This window comes from Cetorhinus maximus, chromosome 35 (assembly GCF_964194155.1).
Source record: "Cetorhinus maximus chromosome 35, sCetMax3.hap1.1, whole genome shotgun sequence".
Lineage (NCBI taxonomy): Eukaryota > Metazoa > Chordata > Chondrichthyes > Lamniformes > Cetorhinidae > Cetorhinus > Cetorhinus maximus.
This window is the reverse complement of record NC_135913.1, coordinates 148,702-173,190: the sequence shown is the minus strand read 5'-3', so window position 1 is coordinate 173,190 and position 24,489 is coordinate 148,702. Positions and strand designations below refer to the sequence as shown.

The 24,489-nt window shown below is 52.3% G+C and overlaps 1 protein-coding gene across 1 annotated transcript in view; it reads right to left on the bottom strand.

The window, feature by feature from the left end:
- Positions 1-530: 530 nt before the first annotated feature.
- The window catches only part of LOC144672007 (uncharacterized), an 86,608-nt gene continuing 62,649 nt past the window's right edge, over positions 531-24,489 (bottom strand). The window contains exons 9-15 of the mRNA XM_078533940.1: positions 23,794-23,904; positions 11,558-11,647; positions 10,329-10,448; positions 7,086-7,205; positions 5,911-6,018; positions 2,697-2,805; positions 531-617 (exon numbers count right to left, since the gene is read on the bottom strand). Of these exons, the coding sequence (XP_078390066.1) occupies positions 2,708-2,805; positions 5,911-6,018; positions 7,086-7,205; positions 10,329-10,448; positions 11,558-11,647; positions 23,794-23,904 (647 nt within the window). The 3' untranslated portion in view covers positions 531-617; positions 2,697-2,707. The remainder of the gene's footprint in view (positions 618-2,696; positions 2,806-5,910; positions 6,019-7,085; positions 7,206-10,328; positions 10,449-11,557; positions 11,648-23,793; positions 23,905-24,489) is intronic.

The window sequence follows — 24,489 nt, the reverse complement described above, 5'->3', positions numbered from 1 at the left end:
CCGAGGGCAGGTACGCCAACTGTCAATGATGTCCCCTCCCGCTGAGACGTAGGCTGAGTTTAATTCAGGTCAGGTTCCTTCGTTCTCAAAGCCTCGTGATTTCAGTAACTGGGCCCAACGCAATCTAAGCAGTTACAGGTGGGACATCGGAGTGATGGTCCGATCTCACACTGGGCCCTGCCGTCAACCACATGACCAGTACCGGACACGTTCCTCGACCCGCCTCGAGCCGAGAGCAGGCGAGGGTCCAGAGCGGCCGAGGAACTTCCAGTCGGAGAGGGAGAGCGAGAGGCAGAGAGCGAGCTGGGCACGGAGACCGGGTTAGAGAGAGAGAGAGAGAGAGGGAGAGCCGATGATGGGAGGGCGAGGTGGAGGCAGAATCCCAGGTAGAACGTGAGGTTAAACTGGAGGCTGAGAGGGAGGCAGAACCTGTTGATGGACCTTGTCGCAGAGTTGATCCTGGGGGAGGTGGGGGGCAAGCTGGGGCCCACTGGGCCATGTGCCTCGTCTGCTCAGCTGGGGTCACGGGAGGGGAGGGCGGGCTCAAGGTTAAAGCAGCATTCTTCAAACATCCCATCCGGAAATCCTCAGCCTGCTCCGTGGTTCGCCTTGGCCACCTTGACGAAGAAGAGAAAACCTGGATTTACTCGGTGTCCTTCGCTGCCTCGGGATATCCCGAAGAGTCACCCAAAAAAAGCCAATCAAACGCTTTCTCAGTGTCCTCGCTACTGTCGGAGGCACAACGGCCAAATTGCGCACAGCAACATCCCAACAGCAATGACATGGGCGACTGCATCATCCAGTGTTTTTAATGATGTCGATCGAGGGATTAACGTTGGGGTCCAGGAGTTCAGGGCGGGCACCCCACGGGCTCCTCTCCCCACAGCTGATTCTTACCTCCGACTGAAAGGGCAGGCGGGAACATCGAGTTAGCCTCTCATTGCAAAGGCAGAGACGGAGAGACAGTTCGACTCTCCGACAGTGCAGCACTCTCTCAGCGCTGACCCTCCGACAGTGCAGCACTCCCTCAGCGCTGACCCTCCGACAGTGCAGCACTCCCTCAGCGCTGACCCTCCGACAGTGCAGCACTCCCTCAGCGCTGACCCTCCGACAGTGCAGCACTCCCTCAGTACTGATCCTCCCGACGGTGCAGCACTCCCTCAGTACTGACACTCCGACAGTGCAGCACTCCCTCAGTACTGACACTCCGACAGTGCAGCACTCCCTCAGTACTGACCCTCCCGACAGTGCAGCACTCTCTCAGCGCTGACCCTCCGACAGTGCAGCACTCCCTCAGCGCTGACCCTCCGACAGTGCAGCACTCCCTCAGTACTGATCCTCCCGACGGTGCAGCACTCCCTCAGCGCTGACCTTCCGACAGTGCAGCACTCCCTCAGTACTGATCCTCCCGACGGTGCAGCACTCCCTCAGTACTGACACTCCGACAGTGCAGCACTCCCTCAGTACTGATCCTCCCGACAGTGCAGCACTCCCTCAGTACTGACCCTCCGACAGTGCAGCACTCCCTCAGTACTGACTCTCTGACAGTGCAGCACTCCCTCAGTACTGACCCCCCGACAGTGAAGCACACCCTCAGCACTGACCCTCTGACTGTGCAGCACTCCCTCAGTACTGACCCTCCGACAGTGAAGCACCCCCTCAGTACTGACCCTCCAACAGTGCAGCCCTCCCTCAGTACTGACCTTCTGACAGTGCAGCACTCCCTCAGCACTGACTCTCCAACAGTGCAGGGCACCCACAGTTCTGACCCTCTGACAATGCAGCACTCCCTAAGTACTGACTCTCTGACAGTGCTGCTCTCCCTCAGTACTCACCTTCCAACAGTACAGCACTCCCTCAGTACTGACCCTCTGACAGTGCAGCACTCCCTTAGTACTGACTCTCGAACTGTACAGCAGTCCCTCAGTACTGACCCTCTGACAGTGCAGCACTCCCTTAGTACTGACTCTCGAACTGTACAGCAGTCCCTCAGTACTGACCCTCTGACAGTGTAGCAGCATCTCAGTACTGACCCTCCAACAGTGCAGCACTCCCTCAGTACTGACCACCAGACAGTGCAGCACTCCCTCAGTACTGACTCTCTGACAGTGCAGCACTCCCTCAGTACTGACCATCTGACAGTGAGGCGCTCCCTTAGTACTGACTCTCCAACTGTACAGCACTCCCTCAATACTGACCCTCTGACAATGCAGCACTCCCTCACTACTGACTCTTTGACAATGCAGCTCTCCCTCAGTACTGTCCCTCTGACAGTGCAGCACTCCCTCAGTACTGACCCTTTGACAATGCAGCACTCCCTCAGCACTGACCCTCTGACAGTGCAGCTCTCCCTCAGTACTGACCCTCTGACAGTGCAGCTCTCCCTCAGTACTGACCCTCTGACAGTGCAGCACTCCCTCATTACTGACCCTCTGACAGTGCAGCACTCCCTCAGTACTGACCCTCCGACAGTGCAGCACTCCCTCATTACTGACCGTCTGACAGTGCAGCGTGCGATCTCTGCTGCTTTAACACTGAATGGAGTCGAACGAATTCAATAATTGTTTCAAAGGTCTGGCATAGGCGCAAGTGTCTGAACAGCATCCTGCTGTGCTGTATAATCAGCGGCTGATAGAATTGGCTATGTTCTGGTACTCGTTCCCCATAGTGCAGTATCTGCAATCCAATGTTCTTACCTCAAGAATACTCAACCGGGGAAGTATGCCTCTATATCATCATAGTCGCTCTCTGTAGACTCGTCCACAGGATCGTTGACCACTGCGCAGGCTATTGGAGAAGGTGTTACTGAAATACATGGATAAAAATCACAAGGAGGAATGTGTAACCAAGTACCTCAGCAAGAACTTAGACATGTTAGGCACATCGCTCCCTAACCTTTCAGAGATAGAGGCTGGGAATCCTGCAGCGAGTAACTCACCTCCTGCCTCCCCAAAGCCTGTCCACCATCTACAAGGCACAAGTCAGGAGTGTGATGGGGTACTCCCCACTTGCCTGGATGAGTGCAGCTCCCACAACACTCAAGAAGCTCAACACCATCCAGGACAAAGCAGCCCCGCTTAATCGGCACCACATCCATAAACATTCACTCCCTCCACCACCGATGCACAGTAGCAGCAGTGTGTGTACCATCTACAAGATGCACTGCAGGAACTCGCCAAGGCTCCTTCGACAGCACCTTCCAAACCCACGACCACTACCATTGAGAAGGCGAAGGGCAGCAGATGGATGGGAACACCACCACCTGGAAGTTCCCTTCCAAGCCGCTCACCATCCTGACCTCGAAATATATCGGCCGTTCCTTAACTGTCGCTGGGTCAAAATCCTGGAACTCCCTCCCTAACAGCACAGTGGGTGTACCTACACCACAGGGACTGCAGCGGCTCAAGAAGGCAGCTGACCACCACCTTCTCAAGGGGCAATTAGGGATGGGCAACAAATGCTGGGCCCAGCCAGCGACAGCCCACATCCCGTGAATGAATAAAAAAAAGATACAAGATGAACGAGCCTCAAAGGTTATCTTGACCTCTTGCAATATTAAACACAGAGCAGACATTACAATCTTACTAAATGTTTGACAGTAAGCTGAACTCCCAACCATATACCCACAGCATCACTTTGATATCCACTTGGTTAATCTCAGCTTTGTTAATCTCAGCTCTCTGACTGCAGAAACCCTTCCCTTTGTTACCCTGACCCGTGACTGTTCTGATGCACCTGGCTGCTCTCCCACCTTAAAACTGAGCTTGTCCAGCTCCTGCTGCCAGTATTGTAACTTGGAGTAAAACCCCCTGGCCTATCGCTCCTGCACTTGCAGACCAGCAATGGCTCCCGTTTAAAAAAAAGGTCTTCATTTCAAGATTCTCATCCTTTTTTCCAAATCTCTCCATGCTCCTTCCAATCCTTGTAAGCACCTCTAGTCCCTACAATCCTCCCTATCCCTGTAACCTCCTCCAGCCCCTACAACCCTCCCTATCTCTGCAACCTCCTCCAGCCCCTACAAACCTCCCTATCTCTGCAACCTCCTCCAGCCCCTACACCTCACCCTATCTCTGTAACCTCCTTCAGCCCCTACAACCCTCACTATCTCTGCAACCTCCTCCAGCCCCTACAACCCTCCCTATCCCTGTAACCTCCTCCAGCCCCTACAACCCTCCCTATCTCTGCAACCTCCTCCAGCCACTACAACCCTCCCTATCTCTGTAACCTCCTCCAGCCCCTACAACCCTCCCTATCTCTGTAACCCCCTCCAGTCCCTACAACCCTCCCTATCTCTGTAACCTCCTTCAGCCCCTACAACCCTCCCTATCTCTGCAACCTCCTCCAGCCCCTACAACCCTCCCTATCTCTGTAACCTCCTCCAGCCCCTACACCCCTCTCTATCTCTGTAACCTCCTCCAGCACCTACAACTCTCCCTATCTCTATAACCTCCTCCAGCCCCTACAACCCTCCTTATCTCTGTAACCTCCTCCAGCCCCTACAACCTTCGTATACCTCTATGCTCCTCGAATTCTGGTCTCTTGAGCACCCCCAGTTTTAACCGCTTCACCGTTGCTGGTAATGCCTGCAGTTGCCTTGGCGCTCAGCTCTGGAATTCACTTTCCAAAGCTCTCCACTTCTCTCTCTCTCCCCACTTTAAGACACCCCTTGAAAACGATGACCAAGGCTTGGCATCTTCCGCAGTATGTCATCATCTGTCTTGGTGGCCACGATTGCTTTACTAAATGATCCCGTGAAGTCCCCGGGGGTTTTAATTACGTTCAAGGTCCCACACAAGTACAGCCTGTCCCAGTTTCCTTGTATTCTTTCATGGAGATGTGTGGGCATCGCTGGAAAGGTCAGCATTCGTTGCCCATTCCGAATTGCCTCTGAAAGGAGCAGTTGGCTTGGCCATTTCAGAGGGCAGTTAGTGTCGGGCCTGGAGTTCCATGTAGGCCAGACCAGGGGAAGGGGGGCAGATTTCCTTCCCTAAAGGAGGGAGGTTTAGTGAACTGGATGGGGTTCCCAGGACAATCGATGAGGGTTGCCGTGGTCACCACTAACTGTAGACGAGCTTTTCAATTAGTCGAATTTGAATTGCACAGGTCCCCCCCCATGCTGGGGTTTGAACCCAGATACGCAGGTACCCAGATGCCCAGATCATTAGGCTGGGCCTCTGGGTCACTAAGTCCAGAGACGTTACCAATACCATACCCTACCTCCCCCGCCTCCCCACTGCTGACAGAACCATAGAACCATAGAAAAGTTACAGCACAGAAGGAGGCCATTCGGCCCATCTTGTCCATGTCAGCCCGAGGTCAACCAGGTGCCCTTTCTAATCCCACCCTCCCTGCACCCGGCCCATAGCCCTGCAACTTAAGGTGCAGATCCAGGTACTTTTTAAAAGAGTTTAGAGTTTCTGCCTCTACCACCAACTTGGGCAGCGAATTCCAGACACCCAGTACCCTCTGCCTAAAAAAGTTCTTCCTCATGTCCCCCCTACACCTCCTGGCACTTATCTTCAATCTATGCCCCCTGGTTCTAGAATTCTCCACCAAGGGAAACAATTTTATCCTGTCCACTCTATCTATTCCCCTCAGAATTTTGTACACCTCAATCAAGTCACCTCTCAGCCTTCTTTGTTCTAAGGAAAATAACCCCAACCTATCCAATCTCTCCTCGCAGCTACACTTTTCTAACCCTGGCAACATTCTTGTAAACCTCCTCTGCACTCTCTCCAGAGCTATTACGTCCTTCCTGTCATGTGGTGACCAGAACTGCACACAATATTCCAGTTAAATGATGCTGTTATAATATGATCTGTGCAGTGCCACACAGTTGTATATGGGGAAAGATTGTTGCGCTATGTTAGGGGTGACCACCCTCGCCAGTCCAGTGTCCCATCTCCATACCTGCTCTCACCGCCTGTGTTACATTCTGACTGTCGTCCACCACATTCTCATACTCCTCTCCGGGCAGGGTACTGGTTGAGCTCTGTAATTCATTCTGTTGTGGTATCACTGAAAAAATAAAACACTGTTAGAATTAGCAGTGAGGCCTGTGGCAAGATTCAAATTAAATCCCCAGCACTCAGCGCACAGTGTTACTGGCTGTATCTCCACTGATGTTAATCCAGCTCCCTGACACTGTCACTCAGTAACCCCTCTCCCCCCAGCGCCCTGTGTTACTGACTGTATCTCTACTGATGTTAATCCAGCTCCCTCACACTGTCACTCAGTAACCCCTCTCCCCCAGCACCCTGTGTTACTGACTGTATCTCTACTGATGTTAATCCAACTCCCTCACACTGCCACTCAGTAACCCCTCTCCTCAACATCCTGTGTTACTGACTGTATCTCTACTGATGTGAATCCAGCTCCCGCACTGTCACTCAGTAACCCCTCTCCCCCAGCGCCCTGTGTTACTGACTGTATCTCTACTGATGTTAATCCAACTCCCTCACACTGTCACTCAGTAACCCCTCTCCCCCAGCACCCTGTGTTACTGACTGTATCTCTACTGATGTTAATCCAACTCCCTCACACTGTCACTCAGTAACCCCTCTCCCCCAGCACCCTGTGTTACTGACTGTATCTCTACTGATGTGAATCCAGCTCCCTCACACTGTCACTCAGTAACCCCTCTCCCCCCAGCACCCTGTGTTACTGACTGTATCTTTACTGATGTTAATCCAGCTCCCTCACACTGTCACTCAGTAACCCCTCTCCCCCCAGCGCCCTGTCTCTGTATCTCTACTGATGTTAATCCAGCTCCCTCACACTGTCACTCAGTAACCCCTCTCCCCCAGCACCCTGTGTTACTGACTGTATCTCTACTGATGTTAATCCAGCTCCCTCACACTGTCACTCAGTAACCCCTCTCCCCCAGCATCCTGTGTTACTGACTGTATCTCGAGTGATGTTAATCCAGCTCCCTCACACTGTCACTCAGTAACCCCTCTCCCCCAGCGCCCTGTCTCTGTATCTCTAATGCCGTCAGTCCAGCTCTCTTTCGCTGCCCCTGTGGCTGTGGCTCTCTGCGTCTGTTCCCTTTCCTGTTGGCGTGCCTCCCTCCGCCCTGTCCTTACCCAGTAGGCCTGGCTGTGCCTGAGCTTCCGTTCGGATGTCGCTGGTATTCTCGTACCACTCACAGGACGAGGTGCTGGAGGTGTCGTTTGGCCTCTTGTACGATGGCTGTTGCTTCCTGACTGGAAAAGAAAAGGCGGCGGACTGTCTTCAGAAGAGACACCAGAGCGGGGATAGGCGGGGTGTCCCAGGAGGCAAGTTGGGGAGATTGTCGAGCCTCTGCCGCTCTCCTCGATCGTCCCCTCTGTCTCTGAGCGCAACCGGGCCCCGTCACCCACCACTCGATCCCAGAATCCCTCAACTCAGCCGCACAGGCCACATAAAGATCGCTTTGATATCGCCAGCCCATAGTTAGGCCGAATTCTTGGTCAAAGAGGTAGAGCGGCTTGCGGGGGGGGCGGTCGTTGAGTATCTTTAAGCCAGTTGTAGATAGATCCTTGACGGACAAGGGGAGGTCAAACGTTATCGGGAGGGATTAGGCCAGGAATGCGGAGTTGAGGCCACAGTCAGAGCAGCTTCGATCCTATTGAATGGCGGAACATGCTCGAGGGACCGAGTGGCCTACTCCTGCTCCATGTCCGCGTGTCTGTACGTACGTGTGTCCGTTTTTGGGAATGAGGCAGAGAAGGAGTGAAAGGTGGCGATGCTGAGGGACTGAACTCCAGGGAGAGGCCTAGCTTGTGAAATCAGGGCCCAGGCAGCCTGAAGGCCCGAGCCCCAGTAGTTGAGCGGGCTGAATCGGAGGATAGGCCGAAGCTTAAGACTTGGAGCACGGAGATCTTGGGGTGTTGGAGGGGCTGGAGGAGGTTACAGAGATAGGGAGGGTTGTAGGTGCTGGAGGAGGTTACAGAGATAGTGAGGGTTGTAGGTGCTGGAGGAGGTTACAGGGATAGGGAGGGTGTAGGTGCTGGAGGAGGTTACAGAGATAGGGAGGGTTGTAGGGGCTGAGAGGAGGTTACAGAGATAGGGAGGGTTGTAAGGGCTGGAGGATGTTACAGAGATAGGGAGGGTTGTAGGGGCTGGAGGAGGTTACAGAGATAGGGAGGGTTACAGAGATAGGGAGGGTTGTAGAGGCTGGAGGAGGTTACAGGGATAGGGAGGGTTGTAGGGGCGGGAGGAGGTTACAGAGATAGGGAGGGTTGAAGGGGCTGACAGAGATAGGGAGGGTTGTAGAGGCTGGAGGAGGTTACAGGGATAGGGAGGGTTGTAGGGGCGGGAGGAGGTTACAGAGATAGGGAGGGTTGAAGGAGCTGGAGGAGCTGACAGAGATAGGGAGGGTTGTAGGGGCTGGAGGAGGTTACAGGGATAGGGAGGGTTGTAGGGGCGGGAGGAGGTTACAGAGATTGGGAGGGCTGTCGGGGCTGGAGGAGGTTACAGAGATAGGGAGGGTTGTAGGGACTGGAGGAGGTTACAGAGATAGGGAGGGTTGTAGGGGCTGTAGGAGGTTACAGAGATAGGGAGGGTTGTAGGGGCTGGAGGAGGTTACAGAGATAGGGAGGGTTGTAGGGGCTGGAGGAGGTTACAGAGATAGGGAGGGTTGTAGGGGCTGGAGGAGGTTACAGAGATAGCGGGGGTTGTAGGGGCTGGAAGAGGTTAGAGAGGTAGGGAGGGTTGTAGAGGCTGGAGGAGGTCACAGAGATAGGGCGGGTTGTAGGGGCTGGAGGAGCTGACAGAGATAGGGAGGGTTGAAGGTGCTGGAGGAGCTGACAGAGATAGGGAGGGTTGAAGGTGCTGGAGGAGCTGACAGAGATAGGGAGGGTGGTAGGGGCTGGAGGAGGTTTCAAAGATAATGAAGGTTGTTGGGGCTGGAGGAGGTTACAGAGATAGGGAGGGTTGTAGGGGCTGGAGGAGGTTACAGAGATAGGGAGGGTTGTAGAGGCTGGAGGAGGTTACAGAGATAGGGAGGGTTGTAGGGGCTGGAGGAGGTTACAGAGATAGGGAGGGTTGTAGGGGCTGGAGGAGGTTACAGAGATAGGGAGGGTTGTAGGGGCTGGAGGAGGTTACAGAGATAGGGAGGGTTGTAGGGGCTGGAGGAGGTTACAGAGATAGGGAGGGTTGTAGGGGCTGGAGGAGGTTACAGAGATAGCGGGGGTTGTAGGGGCTGGAGGATGTTACAGAGATAGGGAGGGTTGTAGAGGCTGGAGGAGGTTACAGAGATAGGGAGGGTTGAAGGGGCTGGAGGAGCTGACAGAGTTAGGGAGGGTTGTAGGGGCTGGAGGAGGTTACAGAGATAGGCAGGGTTGAAGGGGCTGGAGGAGGTTACAGAGATAGGGAGGGTTGTAGGGGCTGGAGGAGGTTACAGAGATAGGGAGGGTTGTAGGGGCTGGAGGAGGTTACAGAGATAGGGAGGGTTGTAGAGGCTGGAGGAGGTTACAGAGATAGGGAGGGTTGTAGGGGCTGGAGGAGGTTACAGAGATAGGGAGGGTTGTAGGGGCTGGAGGAGGTTACAGAGATAGGGAGGGTTGTAGGGGCTGGAGGAGGTTACAGAGATAGGGAGGGTTGTAGGGGCTGGAGGAGCTGACAGAGATAGGGAGGGTTGAAGGTGCTGGAGGAGCTGACAGAGATAGGGAGGGTTGTAGAGGCTGGAGGAGGTTACAGAGATAGGGAGGGTTGTAGGTGCTGCTGGAGGTTACAGAGATAGGGAGGGTTGTTGGGGCTGGAGGAGGTTACAGAGATAGGGAGGGTTGTAGGGGTTGGAGGAGGTTACAGAGATAGGGAGGGTTGTAGGGGCTGGAGGAGGTTACAGAGATAGGGAGGGTTGTAGGGGCTGGAGGAGGTTACAGAGATAGGGAGGGTTGTAGGGGCTGGAGGAGGGTACAGGGATAGGGAGCGTCATAGGGGCTGGAGGAGGTTACAGGGATAGGGAGGGTTGTAGGGGCTGGAGGAGGTTATAGAGATGGGGAGGGTCGTAGGGGCTGGAGGAGGTTACAGAGATAGGGAGGGTTGTAGGGGCTGGAAGGTGCTACAGAGCTCGGAGAGGGTGAGACTATGGAGGAATCTGAAAGCCAGAATGAGAACGTGTTAATTGAGCCATTGTCAGGCCTGGGGGATAAAATGTGGCTCAGGAAGCCCAGGGGAAGGGTGGGAAAACAGACCTGAGGAGGTAGAAGTTGTTGTTAGCAGAAGGAGTGAGCAGCGTTGGGGATGATATAAAGCATGAGTCAGTTGACATGCCTGAGGAACGTTGAGAAGAATGGAAGAGTTTCTTTGAGACGCGCTAAGTCAGAGGAAGTGAGGGGACTCACGTTGAGATTTGGGCTTCGACAACCTCCGTCCTGCACTGGAGCTCGCAGCCCAGGCTCCTTCCTCTTCGGAAGAGCTGCCATTGTGCTTTGACCTCCTGTAGGCCAGGTCCGACCTATGACCTACAATGAAAAAAACATGGCGGAGAGGCTGGGTTTTCGGAGGCCAGAGGCATGTGGTCAAAGAGCAAGAGGGTGCAAGGGCAGCTGAAAGAGGGGTTGAGGTCAACACCACCATCCCGCGGAGTCACATCGAACCCAGGACACAGAAACAGGCCATTCGGCCCATCGCTCGCCTCCCACAGGAGTTTCCAATAAGGGTCAATGCGAGAACTTGTACTAACTCACAGCAAGACCCCTTCACCCAGCTACGATGGCCAACGGTCCCGCTGGCCTTAACTTTAAAATTTTCATCCTCATCTTCAAACCTCACCATGGCCTGATCCCCCCACCACCACCTCTATCTCTGTAACCCCCTCCAGTCCCGACAACCCTCCCTATCTCTGTAACCTCCTCCAGCCCCTACACCCTCCCTATCTCTGTAACCCCCTCCAGCCCCTACAACCCTCCCTATCTCTGTAACATCCTCCAGCCCCTACAACCCTCCCTATCTCTGTAACCTCCTCCAGCCCCTACAACACTCCCTATCTCTGTAATCTCCTCCAGCCCCTACAACCCTCCCTATCATGTAACCTCCTACAGCCCCTACACCCCTCCCTATCTCTGTAACCTCCTCCAGCCTCTCCAACCCTCCCTATCTCTGTAACCTCCTCCATCCCTACAACTCTCCCTATCTCTGGAACCTCCTCCAGCCCTTACAACCCTCCCTATCTCTGTAACCTCCTCCAGACCTTACAACTCTCCCTATCTCTGTCAGTTCCACCAGCCCGTATAACCCTCCTTGTGCATGTTTTCCTGATCTATTCCCCCCTCCTTTGCCCCTTTTGGTTGACCGACCTTTGTAACCTTTCTCTTTTAGTCAGAGCTTTGCAGGCTCCTCCGTCCATATTTTTCTGACCTTTGCCATCATCGCCCATTCTTTACCAGATCTTCATTGCCGCCTCCCCCCGACCTTTTGTGCATGACCTTTGAATTCTCCTCTCATTTGGATGACCTTCGTGGTCCCCCTCGCTTTTTAACTCTGACCTTCCAGCCCGGCGTATGTCAAGGCTTCCTGGGGAGGCCAATGTCAACTCAGAGCCAGGGGTCTTCCAGGCGTCGCTGGAGCCTACCTTTATCATTCGTTGTTATCCAAACCTCTGGGACTGTCATGGGCATGTTAGCCTCTGGATTCCTCCTTTCTGACTGATTGCGGACAGAACCTGTGTGTAATCGAGAGAAAGGCAGAAGGTGTGAAAGATCAAACCTTCTAAAACTTCTACAGCAACTTCCATGCGTAGGATGTCCCACACCATTTCACTCTGAAAGGGAACTAAATGGTTGGGGTAGAGTCCCTGATGGAGTATTTTGTACATGGACTGTTGGAGAAGATTGTTTTTTGCTCTCTCTTGAGATCTGAGCTGGAAAGGTCAACACTTCTTCAATCATTTCTTGGTGGTCCAGATCTTGGGGTGTGGCTGAAAAACAGACTCGGTTAAAGCATTTCGACTCGCGCTCATCAGGGCAGATTCGCAAGAATACCCAACCTCAGATGGAACAACGATTTACACTGCATGCGAAGAGAGTGCTGATTCTTTTCCGACTCAACAATAGCTTGGCGGGCCAGCCATTCCCGGGTTCATTCCTCATGGCAATGCTTCGGCCGATCAGAGTCGGCCTGCCTGGTTTGAGTTGAAAGGAAGATTTGGCAGCTGACTGTTCCCTGGTACATTCTCCGTGGTAACACCTCCGCCAATCAGAGTCCACTTGCCAACCAATCAGCACCCTCTTGACATGCAGTATAAATTTTTGCTCCCTTTGAGATTTTGCACTCTTGCCAATCTGTCGGAATGAGTGCAAGATGAATAGCTTCAAGAAGTTGCCTCTTTTTTCAGCAAGACTCAACATTTATTGCTCATCCTTCATTGACCCTTGAGAGGGTGGCAGTGAGCCACCTTATTGGACCACAGCCTTCTACCTGTTGCAGGTACTCTGAAGGTGATTTAAGGGAAAGAGGTCCCAGATTTTGACCCAGCGACAATGAAGGAACGCTGATTTAGCTCCATGTCTAGATGATGTGCATGACCTTTGAATTCTCCTCTCATTTGGATGACCTTCGTGGTCCCCCTCGCTTTTTAAGGTTGGAGGGGAACTTCCAGGTGGTGGCGTTCCCATGGGTCTGCCACTCTTGGTGGTAAATGTCTTGAGTTTGGAAGGTGCTGTTGTTGGGGGCTTGGTGAGTTCCTGCAGTGCAGCTTGTAGATGGTACACACTGCTGCCACTGTGCATCGGTGGTGGAGGGAGTGAATGTTTGTGGATGCGGTGCCAATCAAGCGGGGCTGCTTTGTCCTGGATGGTGTCGAGCTTCTTGAGTGTTGTTGGGGCTGCACTCATCCAGGCAAGTGGGGAGTATTCCATCACACTCCTGACTTGTGCCTTGTCAATGGTGGACAGGCTTTGGGGAGTCAGGAGGTGAGTTACTCAACGCAGAATTCCCAGCCTCTGACCTGCCCTTGTAGCCACAGTATTTATATGGCGAGTCCAGTTCAGTTTCTGGTTAATGGTAACCCCCAGGGTATTGATAGTGGGGGATTCAGCGATGGCAATGCCATTGCTTGTCGGAGGGAGATGGTTGGATTCTCTCTTGCTGGAGATGGTCATTGCCTGGCACTTGTGTGGCGCGAATGTCATTTGCCACTTGTCAGCCCAAAGCCTGAATGCTGCCCAGGCCTTGCTGCATGTGGGTACGGACTGCTTCAGTATCTGAGGAGTCGGGAATGATATTGAACGCTCTGTAATTAGTGATTAAATGGTTGTGCCGTGTACATGCCAGAGCAGTAACATTGGAAGCCAAAGTAGGCCCTTGAAGCCTGCTTCATCATTCCACCAGATCACGTTGACCTGTACCCCAACTCTATTTCCCCACCTTTCATCTATACCCCTTAATACCCTTAACACCACCCACCACACGAAAAAAAAATCAACCTCAGCCTTGAAAGCTCAATTGACCCCCCCCCCGTGTTTGAGGGAGAGAGTCCCAGGTTTCTACCACCCTTCCTGGGAAAGGAGTATTTTCCGACTTCACCTCTGAACGGCCTCGAACGCCCAGCAGGAGGAGGTGACTTTGTCTCAATCTGCCCTACCGAGCCCTTTCAGCGTTCCAGTCAGGCCGCCTCCCAGCCCTGCAAAGCTCGAGCTGAGTTCATGCATCGCCTCCTTGTCACCTGCTGGGCTCCCTCCGCCAACGTAAATGGTTTCTCTCTGCCTAATCGATCAACGCGTCTAATTCTCATGAGCCCCTCTGTCCGATCGTCCGTCAGCCTTCTTGAGCCCAAGGGAAGGCAAGCCTGTCTATATAACCTACCTTCATGGCATGACCTCTATTTAGTCACAGTCTGAGGATATGGGGTAGACCATTTATGACTGAGATGAGGAGAAATTTCTTCACCCAGAGAGTGGAATTCGCTACCACGCAAAGTAGTTGAGGCCAAAACATTGTCTGTTTTCAAGAAGGAGTTAGATATAGCTCTTGGAGTGAAAGGGATCAAAGGCTATGGGGAAAAAGCAGGAGCAGGCTATTGAGTTGGATGATCAGCCATGATCATGATGAATGGCGAAGCAGGCTCGAAGGGCCGAATGGCCTACTCCTGTCTCTATGTTTCTATTTAAAGTTTATTCTTTCATGGGATGTGGGCATCAGCAGCGAGGCCTGTATTTGTTGCCCGTCCCTAATTGCCCCTGAGCTGAGTGGCTTGCTCGGCCATTTCGGGGGGGTGCAGTTAAGAGTCACCCACATCGCTGTGGGTCTGGAGTCACGTGTAGGCCAGACCGGGTAAGGACGGCAGCTTCCCTCATGTCCCTAGAGGGGATTAGTGAACCAGATGGGCGTTCCCAACAAATCGACAATTGCTTCACGGTCACCATTACCCAGGCTGGCTTTTTTTATTCCCTAATTCCAGATTTATTAGTTGTATTTAAATTGCAACTGTTGCCGTGGTGAGATTTGAACCCATGTCTAGCGCCCACCCACCCCCCCACATCCTCCCCAGAGCATTGGCCTGGGCCATTGGATTACATGCCCAGAGATGTTACCACTATGCCAACCTTCTCCCCCTTTAACTCCCAATAAGATTCTGGTGAATGGGCGGTCCACCCCCTCCTAGGTCAATATTGAGGTGTGACGCCCATCACCCAATCAAGGTTCTGTAGGACTGAGGCCTCACCTCCCCGCTGCTATCTGTTCCAAACCTCCTTGAGCTGAGGGCCAACATTCCACTTGCCTTTTGTGATATCTCAACTTGCCAGCCATGTAGTTGTGAACTTGAGGTTAAGACCGTGACTCGTTGAAGCAAGGGTATAGGAAGAGGCCATTTTCCCCTTGAGCTTATTCCATCGCTCTGTGCTGTATCTGCGGCCAATCTCCATCTCGTAAATCCACGGCCTTTACCCTGTTTTTTTACACATTCGTTCACGGGATGTGGTGGGCATCGATGACCGGGCCCAGCATCTATTGCCCATCCCTAATTGCCCCTTGAGAAGGTGGCGGTGAGCCGCCTTCTTGAGCTGCTGCAGTCCCTGTGGTGTAGGTACACCCACAGTGCAGTTAGGGGGGGAGTTCCAGGGATTTTGACCCAGCGACAGTGAAGGAACGGCCGATATATTTCCAAGTCAGGATGGTGAGCGGTTTGGAGGGGAACTTTCAGGTGGTGGTGTTCCCCATCTATCTGCTGCCATTGTCCTTCTAGATGGCATTGGGTCATGGGTTTGGAAGGTGCTGTCTAAGGAGCCTTGGTGCATCTTGTAGATGGTACACACACTGCAGCCACTGTGCGTCGGTGGTGGAGGGAGTGAATGTTTGTGGATGGGGTGCCGATCGAGAGGGCTCTAAACATCTTGGCTGAACAAAAATATGCCAACCTCAGACTTAAAATCGTCAATTAAACTGGCATCAAATGCCCACTTGCCATGGGTGGGCCAACTCCCACCACCTTGTGCGTGATGAGCGGCTTCCTATTTTTACTCCTGAAGGGATTGGCTCTAATTTGGAGACGCTTTCCCCGAATCCTGGACCACTGAGGCAGAGAAGGCCAAGGCGGGGATTTAATCGAGGCGCTCGGAATCATGGAGAGATTTGAGAAACTAAGGGAGAACCATACGACGGTACCTGGGACGGGGTGGGGGTGGGGGTTGGTGTTATCCTACGAGGAACGGTTGGACAGGCCGGGCCCTGTATCCATCGGAGTTTAGAAGAGCGAGGGGCCATCCTATTGAAACATGTAAGGCCCCGATGGGGGTGGGGGGTGGTGCTTGACAGGGTGGATGCTGAGAGGATGGTTTCCCCTGCCTGGGAGAGACTAGAACTAAGGGGGGGGTGGGTGGCACGATTTAAAAATGAGGGGTCTCCCACGTAGAACAGGGTTGAGGGGAAATTTGCTCTCTCAGGGGGTGGCGAGTATTTGAGACTCCCTTTCCCGGGGAGCGATGGAGGCAGGGCCAATGAATGTTTTTTTTTCTGAGGCAGAGGTAGATAGATTCCTGACTGACAAGGAGGCTGATGGGCCATAACTAGGCCCCAACTGTGACCATATGGAACGGCAGAGCAGGCTCGAGAGGCCGAAAGGCCTACTCCTGCTCCTAGTTGGCGCGCTTGCATCAATTGTTGCCACTGGGAAGGGGGTCGGGGTCAGTAACCAGGGGACACAGGCCCAAACGGGCATTGACTGAGGCCTATAGTGCCACTCTGCAGTACCCTTCTCCCCATATAGGGCACCCCCCCACCACGTGCTCGCTCAGGCACGCCAGCCTCAAGGCCGAGTGGTGCCCTCAGACTCGATCCCGGACCCTCGGTAACAGACGTTGGTGGGACCCGTCCCCCTGCTATTGACCATTGGCACCCCTGTCCCGCCATAACCGATGCTTACACTGAAAAGTGGAGAAGTTGAGGGCCTGGTGAGGTACAAAACTGTTGTAGTCCTCGTAGTCATCTTCGAGAGAATCGAAGTCAGCGCCAGCAGCTTGGGGGGCTGGAACACAAACCGGGTCACACAAGAGATTGTTAGCATCGCAAAGGTCATCGCGGAACAGGTCAGCTGCGCTGGAGGAGGCGGCCCTCTCATGCCCGAGTCTAGAACGTTGTACGTTTGAGTCCCGGCTCTGGAGAATCGAGCACAAATATCTAGGAGCGCTGAGGGAGTGCTGCAGTGTCGGAGGGTCAGTACTGAGGGAGTGCTGCACTGTCGGAGGGTCAGTACTGAGGGAGTGCTGCACTGTCGGAGGGTCAGTACTGAGGGAGTGCTGCACTGTCGGAGGGTCAGCACTGAGGGAGTGCTGCACTGTCGGAGGGTCAGTACTGAGGGAGAGCTGCACTATCGGAGGGTCAGTACTGAGGGAGTGCTGCACTGTCGGAGGGTCAGTACTGAGGGAGTGCTGCACTGTCGGAGGGTCAGCACTGAGGGAGTGCTGCACTGTCGGAGGGTCAGTACTGAGGGAGTGCTGCAGTGTCGGAGGGTCAGTACTGAGGGAGAGCTGCACTATCGGAGGGTCAGTACTGAGGGAGTGCTGCACTGTCGGAGGGTCAGTACTGAGGGAGTGCTGCACTGTCGGAGGGTCAGTACTGAGGGAGTGCTGCACTGTCGGAGGGTCAGTACTGAGGGAGTGCTGCACTGTCAGGGGGTCAGTACTGAGGGAGTGCTGCACTGTCGGAGGGTCAGCACTGAGGGAGTGCTGCACTGTCAGAGGGTCAGTACTGAGGGAGTGCTGCACTATCGGAGGGTCAGTACTGAGGGAGTGCTGCACTGTCGAAGGGTCAGTACTGAGGGAGTGCTGCACTGTCAGAGGGTCAGTACTGAGGGAGTGCTGCACTGTCGGAGGGTCAGCACTGAGGGAGTGCCGCACTGTCAGAGGGTCAGTACTGAGGGAGTGCTGCACTATCGGAGGATCAGTACTGAGGGAGTGCTGCACTGTCGAAGGGTCAGTACTGAGGGAGTGCTGCACTGTCAGAGGGTCAGTACTGAGGGAGTGATGCGCTGTCGGAGGGTCAGTGCTGAGCGAGCGCTTCACTGTCGGAGGGTCAGTACTGAGGGAGTGCTGCACTGTCAGAGGGTCAGTACTGAGGGAGTGCTGCGCTATCGGAGGGTCAGTACTGAGGGAATGCTGCACTGTCGGAGGGTCAGTACTAAGGGGAGTGCTGTAGTGTCAGAGGGTCAGTACTGAGGGAGTGCTGCATTGTCGTGGGATAGTACTGAGGGAGTGCTGCACTGTCGGAGGTTTCTTACTGAGGGAGCACTGCACTGTCGGAGGTTTCTTACTGAGGGAGCGCTGCACTGTCGGAGGTTTCTTACTGAGGGACTGCTGCACTGTCGGAGGTTTCTTACTGAGGGAGTGCTGCACTGTCGGAGGTTTCTTACTGAGGGAGCGCTGCACTGTCGGAGGTTTCTTACTGAGGGAGCGCTGCACTGTCGGAGGTTTCTTACTGAGGGAGTGCTGCACTGTCGGAGGTTTCTTACTGAGGGAGTGCTGCACTGCTGTCAGGTCAGTCCTGTCTTGATCATGCTCAATGATCAAAATTGCAAAAATTCACCACCCTCTGAATGATGAAATTCCTCACCCCAATCTTAAATGGCCTGCCCCCTCACCCTAAGATGGTGTGCCCTGGTTTTAGACCCCATAGCACGGGGAAGCACATTATCCACATCTACCCTGTCACACCCTGTAAGAATTCGGTAAGTTTCAAAGAGGTCGCCTCTCATTCTTCGAAACTCTGGGGAATACAGGCCCAGTTTCCTCAACCTCTCCTCACAAGACAATCCCGCCATCCCAGGAATCAGTCCGGTGAACCTGCTTTGCACTCCCTTTCTGGCAAGTGCATCCTTCCTACGATAAGGGGACCAAAACTGCAAGTGCGGGTCTCACCAAGGCGCTATACAATTGCAGCAAGACATCTTTGTGCCTGTACTCAAATCCTCTTGTGATGAAGCCAACCTACCATTTGCCTTCCTAGTTTCCTGTCGCACCTACTTGTTTGTTTTCAGTAACTCATGAACAAGGGCACCCATGTCCCTCTGGCCTTTAGTACTTCCCAATTTCTTACCATTTAAGGAACGCCCTCTGCATTTATTTTTCCCCACCAAAGTGGATAACTTCACATTTTTCCACATCGCCTGCCATATTTTCACCCACTCACTTAGTCGGCCTAAATCCCCTTGAAATCTCTTTGCATCCTCCTCCCAACTCACATTCCCACCTAGTACTGTGTCGTCAACAAACTTGGGCATATCACACTTTGATTTGGATTGTGAATAGTTGGGGCCCAAGCACTGATCCTTGCAATACCCCACTCATCATAGCCTGCAACTTGAGAGTGACCCCCACTTGTTCCTACTCTCAGTTTTCCGTTGACTAACCAGTTCTCAGTCCCTGCCACTATATTAACCTCAATCCCATGTGCACTAATTTTTAAAAATTCATTCACGGTGTGTGGGTGTCACTGGCTGGGCCAGCATTTATTGCCCATCCCTAATTGCCCTCGTTCAGTGTAGAGTCAAGCACATTGCTGTGGGTCTGGGGTCACATATAGGCCGGGTAAGGACTGCAGGTTTCCTTCCCTAAAGGGCATTAGTGAACCAGATGGGGTTTTTACAACAATCGAGTTTCATGGTCCAGCCAGCGAAGTCCACATCCCGCGAATGAATAAAAAAACTCTGTGTACTGAATTTGCATAGCAACACCTCTTATAAAGAATGAGAAAGAAAGACTTGCATTTATATAATGTCTTTCGCAATCACCGGACATCCCAACGTGCCTCACGGCCAATGAAGTACTTTTGAAGTTAGCCACAAACTCCCAAAAGCAGTAACGCATCAATGCTTTAGGGAAGAGTGACCATAATATGATAGAATTTTACCTGAAGTTTGGAAGTGTTGTAGTTCAGTCCGAAACTTTTTTTTCGGATTGAACTACAACCGAAGTTGACTTTTAATTCTAGATTTTTATTGAATTCAAATTTCACTGTGGTGGGATTTGAACTCAGGTCCCCAGAGAATTCGCCTGGGTCCCTGGAATACCAATCTAGTGGCAGTACCATTATGCCATCGCCTCTCTGTTATTCGATCACTTTTCCTGCTGTGTTTTTATGCCTCAAAGCAAAGGAAATTTGTTGTAAACCGTGTATGAATTCTTTAAATGTTAGCCTTTGCTCATCTACGTCATAACTTTTAGTGCAGTTTCCCAATCCACCACAGCCAATTTGCTTCTCATTCCTCTGTAGCTTGCTTTGTTTAGGATTAAGGCTCGAGTTTCGGACTGAACTACAACACTTCCAAACTTCAGGTAAAAGTCTACCATATTATGGTCACTCTTCCCTAAAGTCATTGATACGTTACTGATCTTGGGAGTTTGCAGCTAACTTCAAAAGTACTTCATTGGCCGTGAGGCACGTTGGGATGTCCGGTGATTGCGAAAGACATTATGTAAATGCAAGTCTTTCTTTCTCATTCTTTATAAGAGGTGTCGCTATGCAAATTCAGTACACAGAGTTTTTTTATTCATTCATGGGATGTGGGCTTCGCTGGCTGGGCCCAGCATTTATTGCCCATCCCTCATTGCCCCTTGAGAAGGTGGTGGTGGTGAGCTGCCTTCTTGAACCACTGCAGTCCATGTGGTGTGGGTACATCTGCATCACTGTTAGGGAGGGGGTTCCAGGATTTTGAACCAGCGACAGTGAAGGAACGACCGATACATTTCCAAGTCAGCATGGTGAGTGACTTGGAGGGGAACTTCCAAGTGGTGGTGCTCCCATGTGTCTGCTGCCCTTGCCCTTTTGGGTGGTAGTGGTCATGGGTTTGGAAGGTGCTACCTAAAGAGCCTTGGTGAGTTCCTGCAGTGCATCTTGTAGACGGTACACACACTGCTGCTACTGTGCGTCGGTGGTGGAGGGAGTGAATGTTTGTGGATGTGGTGCCAATCAAGCGGGGCTGCTTTGTCCTGGACGGTGTCGAGCTTCTTGAGTGTGGTGGGAGCTACACTCATCCAGGCAAGTGGGGAATATTCCATCACACTCCTGACTTGAGATCCTGACTTACGCCACACAATTGATTTGCATAGATGTTTGGCACATCAGTTTGGCTTCAGCTGAAGTATCCTGTCCAATTTTGCCACCACATTTTAGGGAGGGTGCCGTGGCCTTGGTGAGGGACCGGAGGAGATTAGCCAGGAAGGTGCCAGGGACGAGGGACTTCAGCTAACGTGGAGAGGTCAGAGAAGCTGGGATTGTTCTCCTTAGAGCAGGGAAGGTTAAGGGGAGATTTGGTGGAGGCGTTCAGAATCATGAAGGGTTGGGATAGAGTAAATAAGGAGGAACTGTTTCTAGAGGCAGGAGGGTCAGGAATTGGGGAGACACAGATTTAAGGTGCCTGGCAAGGGAATCGGAGGGAGAAGTGAGGAAACATCTTTGCATGCATCGAGAGGTTGTGATTGGGAATGTGCTGCCTGAAAGGGCGGTGAACACAGATTCAATTGTAACTGTTCTCAAGGAAATTGGGGAAATAATTGGTGGGGAAAGGTTTCAAGGTTATGGAGAAAGAGGAGGGAAGTGGGATTAATTGGATATCTCAACCAAAGAGCCAGCACAACGTGAGGGCGGACTAAGACCTTACACTGTATACTTTTATAAAATATAAAGAGATATCCTCATGCTTATTTGTAAAATTTTGCAAAACTGGGCAAAGATGTTTTAAAATGGCTGAAGTTATGTCTGTCCATGACCGCTGAACAAAAGGGGCTACCATGGCAGTATCGAATGAACGTGCACCTCGTTATCTCTAAAGAGACACTAATGACAGTGTCTTCCCCTGCCCTCCTCCCCCCCATCCCGTGGGCTGCACAGACCAAATTCAAAAAGAATTATACAAAGACTATCTGCATTCCATAACCCAGGCTGGCCAACAGGAGTCTACTCATCTGCTAGGACAAAAGAACCCCGCAACCTTCCTTTCAATTCTTAACGGTTGAGGCATTTAACCATCTCTGGCGGCCAGTTGAGGGTTACACACCACTTGTGGGGAGGTGGCAGTCATGTGACATGGGCCTCTGGCTTGTGGAACCAGTAATATTGCCTGGCTGTGCTGCAAAATCTCAGTCTGCTCTTCAGCATACTACAAGCAGCCTCACAGAAAAGAAACTCTGCCCAGGCCCCATCTACACTGTTTCTCCTGGAACCCCTCTACCCTCACTTACACGACTGAAGAATGATTCACCTCTACTTGCCTATCTCAGCCTGTGAAGTCAACGCCACTTAAGAAGCAAATTATACAGCATCGGTTTTCAACCCACCGGCCTCCATGAAGGAGTACCTCATTGGACTTCGATTCAGGGCTCTGGGCCCATGTGAAGCAGTATTTATTTTCTCCGTGGTCTCTGCCCTGTAAATCTTTCTTTTCCCTATCCCTCTTTGGAGTTTGCTATGGGGGCTATTAATAGAAAATTGGATTGCACCAAAACCGAGGGGTTGGGAAATTCACCACCGCTTGGAAAGGGGGAAACAAATCAAAGCACCTTCCAGTTTACAGATGGATGGTGAGAGGAGAAATTAGTGCTGTCTGAATTAATCCCCCTCCTGTCTGTAACAACAGCCATGAGAGTCTGAGTGCCCTCCTTTTGCCACATAATTTGATGTTTCTATGACACTGAACAGACTTTGTACGTAGAGATTGGCACATGAAAATGACATAGAGAAGACATTTGAACAAGCAAATGCCTAAAGATAAGAGATTGAGCCGCGTGGATAAGAAATTGGGGCAATTAAATGATACAGATAAGTGACTGGAACACACAAGCAATACAGATAAAAGATTAGAATGTGCAAACTGCGTAGATAAGAGATTGAGACACAAAAACAATGCAGATAAGATATTGGTACCTGCGCCCTGGGTATACAAGAGTTTGGCATACACAAGCTGGGTACCCAGGGGATTAGCTCAGGCAAATTCGGTACGCAAGTGTGTGGTACATGCAAACTCGCTGCCCGTGAGATTTGTAGGTTATGCAGAAAGAGGAGGGAAGTGGGATTAATTGGATATCTCAACCAAAGAGCCAGCCCAATGTGAGGGGGACTAAGACCTCACACTGTATACTTCTATAAAATACAAAGAGATAACCTCATGGCTATTTGTAAAATCTTGCATAAAACTGGACAGAGACATTTTAAAATGGCTGAAGTTATGTCCTGAACCAAAGGGGCTACCATGGCAGTATCGAATGAACGTGCACCTCGTTACCTCTAAAGAGACACTAATGACAGCGGCTTTCCCTGCCCCCTTCCACCCCATCCCGTGGGTTGAAAACCGATGCTGTATAATTCGCTTCTTAGGTGGCGTTGACTTCACACGCTGAGACAGGCAAGCAGAGGTGAATCAGCCTTCAGTCGTGTAGGTGATGGTACAGAAGTTCCAGGAGAAACAGTGTGGACGGGGCCTGGTTCCTTTCCTGTGAGGCTGCTTGTAGTATGCTGAAGAGCAGACTGAGATTTTGCTGGGCAGCAAGGTTTGTGGGTGCACGCGAGATTGGTACGCACAAACTCTGTACGCAAGAGGTTGGCACGTGCAAAGCGGTTGGGCAAGAGATTGGTCCCTGCAAACTGGAAGGACGCAACTTGCAAATACACGGCCGATGAAAAAGATGGGGGAGGGGTCCGAGGAACTCTTCATGGTGAACGGAAAGAGATGAAAGCGCGTTGGGGATAGTTCAGACAAGGTTCACTCGGCTGATTCCTGATAGCGATGGGGTTGTCCAATGAAGAAGGTTGGGCCTATACTCATTGGAGCTTAGAAGAGCAAGGATCTTGACTGAAACATGTAAGATTCTGAGGGAGCTTGACAGGGTAGATGGTGAGGGGATTTTTTTTTTCAATTCACCCATGGGATGTGGGCTTCGCTGGCTGGGCCAGCCTTTATTGCCCGTCCCTAATCGTTTTCTTCGTGGAGGGCTGGCTTGAGGAGCGGCCGAAAGGCCTACTCCTGCCCCCTATTTCACAAAATAGCCGTTTGGTACTACAGAACCTGAGTATCGCTGGAAAAAAAAAAGAGACACGTGAAAGCTTTTCGTCTTGCACTCATCAGGACAATTCGCAAGGATTTCGAGTGGGTAAAGAGAACAACAATTTATACTTCACGAGAAGAGAGTGCTAGTTGGTTGGCAAGTGGACACTGATGGGTGCAGGCGTTGCCATGGAAATTGCACCTGCTTCGAAAAACTTCGCCAACACGCGTCTTTCATATTTGCAGCCAGCTGCCTGACTGCGAAATGGAAACCGCTGCCCGGTGTTCCGAGGGGGCCTTGGTGAAAGGCAGTGACTCTCGTGACATTTAGTACATACCAGACTGTGCGGGGGATTTGATGCTGTTGGTCGATGGGGCGGGGGACATCTCCCTGTAGTCGTTGGATGAGATGACCGTGTTGTTGTGGCTCGGCTGACTGAGGTGCATCACTGCAAGCAGAGAAGCAGCCAGTTTTAGAGGGCAGCATGTTCAAATTCAACCTCATCCCCGCAGGCCCACCATCGTTCGCAAGGCAGTGGGAAGCACTCTCACATCGCACAGTGACAACAACATTTACACTCACTCGCTAGCCCCCTTGTGAGATTTAACGGGGAGCCTCGAGTTAACAGTTGGCATGGTTCTCTCCGTCTGCCCTCACATCATGGCTCAGTAAGTAACACGCTCGCATCTGGGTCATTGACTCATGGATACAAGTTCAACGACAGAAACCCGTGCCCCCATAATCCGGTCTTGCACTTCACAGCGGCAGTACTGAGGGAGTGCTGCACTGTCAGAGGGTCAGTACTGAGGGAGTGCTGCACTGTCAGAGGGTCAGTACTGAGGGAGTGCTGCACTGTCAGAGGGTCAGTCCTGAGGGAGCGCTGTACTGTCGGAGGCTCAGTACTGAGGGAGTGCTACACTGTCGGAGGCTCAGTACTGAGGGAGTGCTGCACTGACAGAGGGTCAGTACTGAGGGAGTGCTGCACTGTCGGAGGCTCAGTACTGAGGGAGTGCTGCACTGTCGGAGGCTCAGT